This window comes from Mesitornis unicolor, unplaced genomic scaffold (assembly GCF_000695765.1).
Source record: "Mesitornis unicolor isolate BGI_N332 unplaced genomic scaffold, ASM69576v1 scaffold24057, whole genome shotgun sequence".
Lineage (NCBI taxonomy): Eukaryota > Metazoa > Chordata > Aves > Mesitornithiformes > Mesitornithidae > Mesitornis > Mesitornis unicolor.
In genome coordinates this window covers 1-11,298 of record NW_010198057.1, presented here as the reverse complement: position 1 = coordinate 11,298, position 11,298 = coordinate 1, and the positions used below count along the sequence as shown (strand labels likewise).

The window sequence follows — 11,298 nt, the reverse complement described above, 5'->3', positions numbered from 1 at the left end:
CTTTCCCTAACTCCATTTATGTCTGACTGCTCTTTTCTTTCTTACTGCAAATTCAGAGGATGAAAAGGTCCTTTGAAGAATGTATTTTAGAAGAAATGAAACCAGATGACATTCTCCACTTGGCTTCATATTTCACAGTGACCAAACACTGTGGGCATGCTATGTAGTCCTTATTCAGAAAATCTGCCCTTGATTTGGGGTGCATTTTTGCTATAAGGAAGCTTCAGGATCAAGCCCGTATTTCTCATACAACTGCCCAAATGAACTAAAAACATTTAATACAAAAAAAAAAAGAAAAAAGAAAAGAAGTTATAGCCCAAAGTATTTTCTCAGCCTAAATGGCCACTCAGAACATTATGGATAAGATAAACCAGTGGAACAGCGCAGTTTGACTGCCGTTGCCTCTTGTGTTGTCTAATTCCTCAGTCTTAATGAGCACATGCTCATTTGTAGCTGAACAAGGGATAGTGTTCAGTGTGGGTCCACAAGAAGATTCAGATATAAAGATACAAATGAAGATATATCAACTATTCTACCACTGTGGTCTCAATCATTAGAGAGCTGAACACGAAACAAGAAGAGTTAAAAAATACAATGATAATATTTTGGTCAACTGTAGGTAACGGACATAACTGAAGATCTTCCACGCCAAAACCAGGAGAAGACAATCAGGATGTGGAAGGCAAGTGGTTTACAGTGTCTCTTGTGTCTGCAGTTTCACTGTCTTTTCTGTTTGAACTTTGCACATCCTTCACAATTTCCCTGCTGACAGTGTGAGCCCCAGATGCAATGCTGTCAAAAGCAGTCATGATTGTATTGGCTACAGTGGACTGATTACTCACCTTACTGGTGAATTTAGCTCCCTGCTGTATGTTCATGGTAAATTTCTCTCCCTTCCTGGCTGCAGAGGTCATACTAGGAAAAAAACATGTCTATCGTCCTGGGCTTTGTAGCACTCTTAACCCTCTTCAAACTGGTATTGTACCTTTAATTCACATTTATCTGTATTTTGCATGCAGTGGACTTATTAGGACAAGCTGTTCATTCCAGCATCTGGTAGTTTATTTATTATTGCGAGTGGATTACATGCAGACACAAAAGGGAATGTGAAGTATGCAATGGAGTGGGCAGGTTTAATCATATCTCACAGTATCTGTTTCATTTAGAATTGTATTTTAATCTTACAGCACTGAGATAATATCAGTTTTAAACATCTTAAACCTTTGTAATAATACATTTCATCAGATGTTTGCCAGTTTTTTCTTCTTGAAGAGCAATGAACTCTGTGATTGCCAACACACAAGTTGTGTACATTTATTCAGTTGAACTTTTATTGTCTGTTGAAATCAAACTGGAGACCCGGTCACCAATTATCCATGCAAACCATTAGCTCAAAAGGGATCCAGAGTGCATGTGGGTTCTGTTAACTGAGTTTTCCCTTTGTCTGTTTGTCAGGAAGATGGTTATTTTCCATGTTCTGCTTCAAGGTTGTTGACCTATAAAACAAGCAACGTTCATATATTAGTATAGGGGTGGGAGCAACATTTTGTTCTTCCCTTCATGCATATGCCCCAGAAAGGATTTTTTTCCCAGAAGTTCCCTAAATCCTGGTCACAGTGGATAGAGATTGGAGATGGCTTGGAGAACTGGAGGAAGGCTGAGAAGATGCCACCTTACTCTCTAAGTTGAGCTGACTTCATTTTAACCAGAGGACCCTTTGGACAACCACCACCCACTCTCTGGCAAGGGTAGGCTCTCATCCCTGGCAGGCTCTGCAGCAGGACACTGAGTATAACCCCTGTTTTTAAAAGAAGCTGCAGAAAGACTTTCTGCTTAGCATCAGGTAAGATTTCCAGGACTGTCTGCAGCAACTAAAAATTTTTCTGTCCCATGCTTACCATTGAAGAGCACTCCATCCCACCAGGACTTCAGGAGTTTTATACCACTGCTAGAAGATAGTCTTCATTCATCTATCTGATAACAAAGGGGGGTTGTTTGGCTTGCTCCTCAATGACAGCACAAGAACTGCTTGTTCAGGAAGGCAGGCCAGTCTGAACTTCATTTCAAACAAACAGTCTCTGCATAAGCCATTTTTCTTTCTCCACCCTTTCCTGGCTGCCTACCACTCTGCTTTGCAGCATGAGGATTTCCAAAATGTCTCGATGACTTTAAATTCTGTTTTACTATTGGTAGCTTTATTCCACAGAGAACAAACTCTCCAGCTTCTGTTGGTGATCATGGTAACACATTTCAAAGCTCATTTTGTTGGTGAGATCCCTGTCAGAAGCATTTTACAACTTTAAGCTATGTGGTTTGTCTGTTCCTTTTTCTTTGTTATTTGTTTGCACAAAACTCAAACTGTTCTCTAGAAAAGTAGCCTGTTGCCATAATCAATAACAATAGCTGTTTCCATACTTTATAGTACGTAGTCATATGGTCTAAATAATTGTCAGTCATTTCCTCTCCCATCACGTCTTCCAAAAAATGCTGCCCAAACCAAACTGGAGGGGAAAAAAAAAAAAAGAAGAAAGAAATGAAACCTTGCCACATTCTATTGTATCCATGTCATAAACTCATAAACTACTGAAAGTTAGGGTCAGTACAAAGATAAGAATCAGACAGTTTATACTAACTAATGCCTTTGTTATTGCTTTTTGAAACAAAGTTTATTTGGTGCATTTATTTCTTCTTTTGACAGCATGTGGACAATAAGTGGGTTTCTTCATCTAGTGAAATAATTGCTTTCCGCAAAGCGCTGTTGAATCCAGTGACAGCAAACGAGTTTCAACACTTTGTGTCACTGAAAGGAGACCTACTGCCAAATGGAGTGGTCTTTTGGCAAGAGGTACAGAAGTATAAGGTACGGTGGCAAAACAGAGCAAGGGGACTATCATTCGATTTGTAAGCAAATGCATCCATTACTGCATAGTAAGAGAATTTTAACAAGAATATCTCTAGGCATTTTCTTGTTCATAGTAAAACCTCTTTCACTGTTTAACTGTGCTTTCTTTGAAAATCCTAATTTCTTAAGGGTAAATATTTGACTTGACTGTATTGTCTCTGTATTTCTTCATGCTTCTTCAAACTGTCACATTCTTCTGAGTCTCTAAAGGGACACTGAAGTAGCTAATGCCCAGATTTTGGTATACATCTGTTGAGCAATAGAAAATATGCAAGCATTAAAATGTTAATTCTGTCTTTATAGTTACATACCACCAAATAATGGGATTATTGCTGAATATGGTAATCCCTCAAAAGTCAGAGAAAACTTTAAAATTCAGTCACATGTACAGATGTAAAGATAGCATCTAACCAAAAAGCTTATATGTATGATCCCCCTTATGTGCAGGCCCCAATCCCCCTGTCCTCCATACAGTCACATTTGACTGCAGCTGAGGATGTGGCCAAGATGAAACATGATGGGGAAGGTCAGCAGGGATTGCCTCTATTCCAAATACTTGCCCCTTTGTAAAATTTCTGCAGTGTGGGGTGAAACACAATGGGAAAACTCTGGAGTGTTTTAAATCACACAGCAGACTCCTAGCAGCACCCTGGACTAAAGGCAGGGGCACCACAGATATTTCCCTTGTTCCTCATTCCCTTTGCCTCTGGGATACTGCTGATGCAGAAGTGTGATTGGAGTGCAGAGGATCTCCTGGGCTCCTGAACAGAGCCTGAGTGCACACGGCAGGCAGGGAGCACGAGGTTAGCTAACATGCTCAGAAATTAGGAGGTAAACACAGTTGATGCTGCAGTAGCACTTGGAGATCCTGCTGCAGGTACGTGGGTGTATTTTCACTGTTTAATTTTATGCATTTGAATTTGGGGTCTGCTTTAGAAGTGGAAGCTCCTCTGTTTCCAGGGGGCAATCTCCCCTCCTCACAGAGGCTCTAATCCCCAAGCAAGGAATCGTCAGCTGAAACACTCTCTGGGGCTGCTGCTATCTCTCTCTCAGTTACAGTGGCTGGCTTAGACTAGAAACCTGACATGAAGGCACCTGAAGTTCCACAGCATAAAAATTATTCTCAAAATATTTGATGTTTTTTTCATATTTGTGACTATTCATTGCTAAACTGTGGAGATCATGGAAACTTTTTGCAAATTAATGTGGAGTGTAGTTTAGACCATTTTCTTTTCGGATCTGCTCTCTGAAGAATGCCTTCATTGTTTTACATCCCACCCCTTCTCCTCCATTTATGTTAACTTTACTTGTGTTCTTATCAAGAAAAAGTACAATCTGACCATATTTCTACACACATGCAATTTGTCATGGTTGGCAGTTGATGCTTTTTATAGAAGCAAAGGGCTGGAGCAGTTGGAGTGTTTTGGGTCAGGCTGAACTGGAGGAATATTGCCAAAGACGTGGGCAGTGCTTTGCAGAGTGCATACTTGTATTGTCTGAGCCCTCAAATGCCATCAGTTTAGACAGATCTCCTTTTAGGAGTCAATGACTGCATTGCTCCTTATAACCCACTGGGCTGGCAGCACATCTTGGGACAATCAAAAAACAAACAAAAAATTATTTCAACAAATATGAAGAAATATAAATCTCTGGATTACTTCCATCTGTTCCTCTATGCTCATGTCTCATCCCTCTTCATATCATATGGTTTGTTTGTCTTCCTTCTTACTACAGCTCTCTGCCTTTTCTTCTATACTAGATGAGCAAAGAAAGCCACAATATATGCTTAGGATACATAGAATATGTTTTTGTATTGCCTTACTTTCTTCATTGTAACTGTTATCATTCTTTTTTTCCTTCACAAGACTAAAAAGTATTCATAATAAAACAAGCCAGCTCTTTCACATACCACATTTCTGGTTAAAAGCCCTGTTTTTAATTTATTTGCAAAGTAAATAACCAGCATCCTATACCAAAACTAAATGCACATTCTTCATTTAGAGAGCTCTTTTCCTGAAAATTCTCCAGAGTGTTCATTGTGTCTTTAGTAGATAGATGTGATAATCTCCTAGTGTTATTCAATTTTTTTATGTTTAGGGATAGCTGGAAAGATTGTGTTCCAAAGTGTTTGAGGGAAGTTCTTTGAATTATTTTTCTTTCCTGTCAGAGCCCAATGGTAGCATCGTCAGAGTGTGAAAACACAGTAATAACAGGTTTTACAGGAACAATAGGCTCACATTTTTAGAATGTATTAAAAACCTAGTGTTTCTTTGAGATCTTACCCTTGTAAGTTCAAGTTTGTTTTATATTCTGTTCTGCACAGAGTTATTTAAAACACTGAGGTTTTGGGAAACTAAAAAGTCTTAATGGATGGGGCAACTGGAAGATTTCAAGGAATGGGAGATTGTACTGGTAGCTGAAATTATCCCCTCTTGTGCCAAAATTTCTGGTTGTAATACCTTGTACCCTCTAAATAATTCCCTTCTTTTCTTGAAGTATTTAGAGCATTTCTTTGATGTTTAGTCAACATGGCTATGCTAGTCATAGCAGACTTATTCTGAAAATCAGTGCACTTCACACCTGTAGGTGTGGTTCTCTTTTCAGAAATGCCTCCTATTTGTCAGTAATGTACCTAGACTGAATGCAGGATGAAAACTATCCTGTTACAGCAGAATGTGCAGGCAGAGATTCCTAAAAGCAATGATAGACATATATCTGCATTTGCAAACCAGAAGTCCCACTCAAGACTTAACTATGTCTTTGACCATGCGCACTGCTATAAGAATTTTGTCCTACATACTGAAGAAATCTATTGTATTTCTGTATGACTATTACTTTTTGATCACTCGTCCTCTGTAAAGGGTCTTGTGTCTCTCCATTGACCAAAAATGCCATTTTTTGTCTTTCAGGACTTGTGCCATTCTCATTGTGGTGATGCCGCAGTCCAGAAAAAGATCACAGCAATTATCGACTGCTTTATTAATTCCGCCATACCCCCGGCTTTGCAGATTGACATCCCAACTGAACAAGCTAAGAAGATTCTGGAGCACAGGAAAGAACTGGGACCTTACATATTTAGAGAAGCGCAGGTAAGGAGCTGGGAGAATCTCTGTAAGAGATCTGGCTAGAGTCTGCCTGACTGATTTAAAGGACAGTCTTTGCTGTTTATGTGACAATTTGGACTCCATACATAAGTCTGGGCATGAAGGAGAACACTATAGCCATGCATTTCAATGAAGATTGTATGGTGGAGATGACAGAGGGGCCTTATATATCTACTGCTCAATAAACTGGACAATCTCGGACAGCGAGCTGATCCTGGAAGGGTGTTATCCAGGTCTGTGTTAGGAATTCTGGCAGCAGAAAAAGATTCTGTCTATGCCTTAAATTGCTTGTTCTTTACCACTTGCTTAATGTCAGAAAAGTAATTTGTAGTTACAAAGTTTGTAGTTTTTGTAGTTGATGAAAAAAAAAGCAGATATGACTAAAGCACAAAGAGAGCTTTACTTACTGAATACCTTTCCCTTCTTTGTTACAGGAAGTCTGTATTAAATGGCTGTAGACAATTTTCTTTCTTATCTTTGTACTAATCAGACTGAACAGCTATTTATGAACCTTTGCTACAGACTTACTATCTTCTCATTCTTCATTACCGTCTCCTCTGACTTATCTTCTAAACCCAAGAAAGCCAGTTCCTCTTCTTTTCCTATAAAATTGCTACCTTTAAATGTTAACTGTGTGTCCATAAAGTGTTTGGATCACAAAAGATGAATGATGTGTCAGAGAAGAGGGTTCATATAGGTCCTAAGAGAAATAAGAAGTCTCATTTCAGCCTGTGTAAAACCCAGTGAACTCCAGAAATGTGGCACAAAACCAAGGGAAGAACTTGGCCAACAAGTTGTGATGGAAACATGACAGCAACTCACATGTCATTTTCAAGTCTGTTGAGCCAGAAGCAGCAAGGTGCTGAGCATGCTCAGCTCCTTTGAAGCCAAGTTTCTCAATGAGAATGAAACATCTAAATAAATTGAAGAATGTTAGCCTTAGTACGTGCAGCAACAGAATTCACTGAGCCCCTCTGTTTGCTTTTTTAAAATTGTTTTTCTTATTCTAGTTCAAAAAAGACCCTGTGAGAGATTATATCATTTAAAAATTATCCAAGATTTGCTCATAGATCTGTAATGTGGTTTTAGAGCCTTTCCAGAGGCAAAAAAGTATTTCCTTTCTCTTAAGGAGGGGAGAAAAAATCCCCTCTCCCTAATGAACTGAATATTTGAAATACTTGAGCAGAACAGTGGTGCAAAAGTAATTCTACTGGTGTATATTTTATCAGGAATACTTGTAAAAACTGATGGATGTTTTCATTAATGCAAACAATTGTTTAGGGAAATATAAAAAAAGAAAGTGCCTTTTAACTGTGTTTTAGGAAGATTTCTCACCAGTAATAAACACACTGATGAAAAGCATGTGCTGCGCAAAGCTGGGCTGAAATGTCAGGACACAGTACGTGGGAGGAACAAGGCTGTGTATTCAAAAAGGAATAGTTATTTCATTCTTACGGTAAACTACATTTGATGTTACACTAAGCTGCTTTCTTAATATGGTCAAGATTTACTTTCTTTTCTTTCTCTGCAGATGACTATCTTTGCTCTTCTGTTTAAATTTTGGCCCAAATTTTGTAAGTTTCGAAGCAAGTTGGGTAGTGACAAAATTCTGCTTCCTTTGGAGGAAAAAAGGGGACCAAAGATGCGAAAGAAGGAAGGCAAAACAGCAGAGGAAAAGCTCACAAAGCTTCAGGTAACAGCTGATGATCCGCGTAAAAACTCCTTCATGAGCAAACATACATGAATTAAAAGATCTCTTTCTCAGCCTGATCCAAAGCTACCGCAATCTTTTCATCACAGTTCAAGCTTTACATGCGACCTGGTCCTAGGGCAATTAGTTCCCAATCCTGTCAATGCATATACATACGCTTAACTTGAAGCAGATGAGCCAATTGAATACTCCTTTCATTAAGCAAAGGGGAAAATGTGTTTTAGTCATCTTTTGTGCCAAGAGAAGAGCAAATAAGAGGGCTGAATTTTTTTTTTTTTATATCTATGTACAGTCCATGTATACAATACATAACTGCTGACCTGTTTGCACTTTCAGTGTCTACTGTCCTGTTTTAGAATTTACAATTCTGGGTCACTACTGAAAGCAAAACAAAACAAAATAAATCCAGATTTCGTATCTGTTTTTCAGAAGGGGCATTTGAAAACTCTGTTCATTATTTTAAAAAATATTTGTGTGCTAATTGCTTCATGTAGTCTCTGTCTTTTCTCAAATATTTCTCAGCTTTGGCTGTGAAATTGTTAATCTGCTCACAACAAATTTCCAAACAGTTTCAGTGCATTAACAGAACTATGACCTCGACAGCGGAATGCTTGCTTGTAAAATTGTTTTTCTTGGACTTTTATTATTAAAATATAATGGATTTTTTTCCTATTGATTATAGGCTTTGCAAAAGTTTATTTTTTATGAAATGTAATTGTTTGAGGAGAGAGCATTCCTTTAAGGCAGAGAAATTATTGGACTTGCAAACTATCATAAGTAGCATTAAAAGACCTTTGGATATTTTAAATACCGTGTACACATGTGTTGAGCTATTACTCATGATGAGAACCACATGAGTACCTGGACAGATAAAGACACATATGCCCCGAAGAACACGTATACATTGTTATCCTCTCCTAGACACAGGAAAACCAAGGACCAGTGAAGCGTTACTCAAGGCCACACACCAATGTCAAGTGAAGTCTAAAATCCAGGAACTCATGCTTCTTTCTCCAAAGCACATTGCCTCCACACAAATATGTCTGGCAAAGACATTGGCAATACTTACAGTGCAAGAATGCAATATTTCAAAGTAATGCACTTTTGCATTTTCACAGACTTATTTTTTCCATCTGTTTGTTGCCTGTCTATAAGATTTCTGATTAAGATCAAGGAAGTAAAGAGCAAAACTTGGCCAGGAGGGCAAAACCCCAGCTTTTATGGGGAACAAATGGGAAAGGTGCATTACCCTTCTATGCTGGGAAATAAGGTAAGAAATTTTAGAAAGTGACAGGTAGATAACGCAGTTCAGTAAACAGTTTGTAGACTGATCTTCTCACAGAAAAACTCAAAACAGTGAACCAGTTACCATCTAAAATCTCTTGAAAGAATAGGTGGAACAGAGAATTTTTGAAACCCTTTCCCCCTCTATTACTGTTCAAAGAATTTGCCATTCCCCGTTCTCTTGCCTGAGACTTCTGTCCCTGCAGTGACAATGTACCTATTCAAATCATCCAGGAACCCTGAAGGATACTGATAAGGTTCATCCAACGCAAGCCATAGCAAGTTCACTTGGCAGCTTGTAGATGATGATGATTTCTTGGCATTTAAAGTAGTGTTTATGCTCATCTGCCCCATCAGGCTAATGCTGAAGGAGAGGAAAGCTCTAGCAAGGGTTAGAAATAATACTTTTTTTCTCATATATATTCCTCTCCCCATCCTTCTATTCCCCCTTCCCAAATCAGTTGCCATTTTGAATTTACGTCAAATGGAACAATCATGGTCCTGGAGGAGGAAATTTACTTTCTCTCATCTCACAAATTTGCCCCTGTGGTACCCAGTCTACCTGGGCTCACCTCACTTTCTCAATCAACTGAATAAGAGTTGGACTTCTATATGGTATCCTAGAAAAAAATGGGCAGAGAAGGAGGCTTTCTCTAGACAATGATGCATGACTTGGTATTATTTGACTATCTCAATATTTTTTGTGTGTACCTATTTGTTATTTATGAGGTAAATCCTATCAAAGGTTTCCTGGCAATGGACTCAGTGCAGGAGAGGAGTGGCTGATGGTGAAGGGTCCCATGGAAGGGTACAATGCAGAGACTTCTTTTAGGCTTAGTGTCTAGAAGGCAGGGACGGGTAGGTACAGGGTGAAGTAAGCTCAAACATTCAGTGTAAAGTGATTGCTTCAGTATTGAGCTGAAATAGCTGTTTTAAAAGACATTGCCCTAGGAGAGTATGGTTTGCTTCTAAGGTTTAACATATTTGCCCTTAGTGTGGCACGCCTATATGGGCTCATCTTTGGTCCATCTGTGGATCTGTTCCTTTTTTAACTGCCAGATGCACATGCCACATACTTTAAAAAATACCATTAGTCACTTTTTGCAGACTGCATTTATGCCAGTGTTTGTAATTTGTTGTATACACAATTGCATTTTACCTCCAAATAGATTTTGGATTTTTTGCTTTCAAGTGTAAAAAATAGTTTCAGCTTACACTGTAAATCTGTACTTACTCTTTCCATGCCCTTAGGAGATAAAGGCAAAACTATAAGCATTCATTTTCCTTTTCCATGTTTCCCTCAACTCTCTTTAAGCTTCTTAGCAGCAAGCTTATTTGTTAGTAAGTGGTGTAATGTCATGGGATATGACATTGCCATAACATTGCCTAATTTATTATGAGAAGACTTTATTAGACCTCATTTAATTTACCATTCTCATTGAGAAAGCTAGCAAATAGCTTGTAGTATTTTAGTATACACACAGTTTCTGTATTTGCTTTGGCATCTGTGTGCCACAGAAGTTAGTAACCCTGCTTCTGGAGAGAAGATAGACACCACACTGCCTGGGCAGTTCTATACCCAAAAGTCACACTTACAGCTGACGGGTCCATAGTACAATGAGGATGATGAGGAAGGAAAAAGCACCTTGGGAGCAAGGAAGTAGGATATTCGGATCCTTTTCCAGACTTTCAGGGACTTTCTGAGTGACTTTGGGAAACCATTTCACTTCTCTTTTTTTCACAATTTCTCATTTGCAACATGGGAGGGTTATATTACTTGCCTAGTGGGGATGTTGTGCGGTTAATTACATGAGGTTAAATATGAACATTGATTAAATGTTCATGAAGAGTTTTGGGATCATCAGACAGAATGTGCAAAGGTGCAGCCTTAGTAAAATACTAAAACAACATGAAAATGACAAATAATTAATAACCAGCACAGTTTATCAAGGGTTACAATGCCTTGTCCTTCACTGTAAATGTTTTAAACGAGATGTGTACTGTAGTCCATTCACATCTACTGGACCAAGCTGGAATTAATAATGAGAAATCTCATGTTCTACTTTTATACCTGAGGCCAAATTAGAGGATTACAATGGCCTTTCTGTCCTTGAAGTATGTTTGGTTGCAGATCTGCCCTCTCACTAAGCTCCATTTTAGAGCAGGTATTGAATCTGAAAGGAATATAGTTGGCAGGAGTGTAGAGGTCAGGAAACTCTGATTAGGACAAATACTTTTAAAAAGTAGTATCTTCTGCTATTTGATATTGTCGTGGTTTAGGGTTGGGCCGGCCACTA

General features: G+C 38.7%; 1 protein-coding gene across 1 annotated transcript in view; it reads left to right on the top strand.

Moving 5' to 3' along the window:
• RGS22 (regulator of G-protein signaling 22) overlaps positions 1 to 7,699 on the top strand; it is a gene marked incomplete at its 3' end in the record, with an annotated part of 54,764 nt that extends 47,065 nt beyond the window's left edge. The window contains exons 19-22 of the mRNA XM_010189009.1: positions 620 to 682; positions 2,699 to 2,860; positions 5,812 to 5,991; positions 7,538 to 7,699. Of these exons, the coding sequence (XP_010187311.1) occupies positions 620 to 682; positions 2,699 to 2,860; positions 5,812 to 5,991; positions 7,538 to 7,699 (567 nt within the window). The remainder of the gene's footprint in view (positions 1 to 619; positions 683 to 2,698; positions 2,861 to 5,811; positions 5,992 to 7,537) is intronic.
• Between the last annotated feature and the right edge of the window lie 3,599 nt (positions 7,700 to 11,298).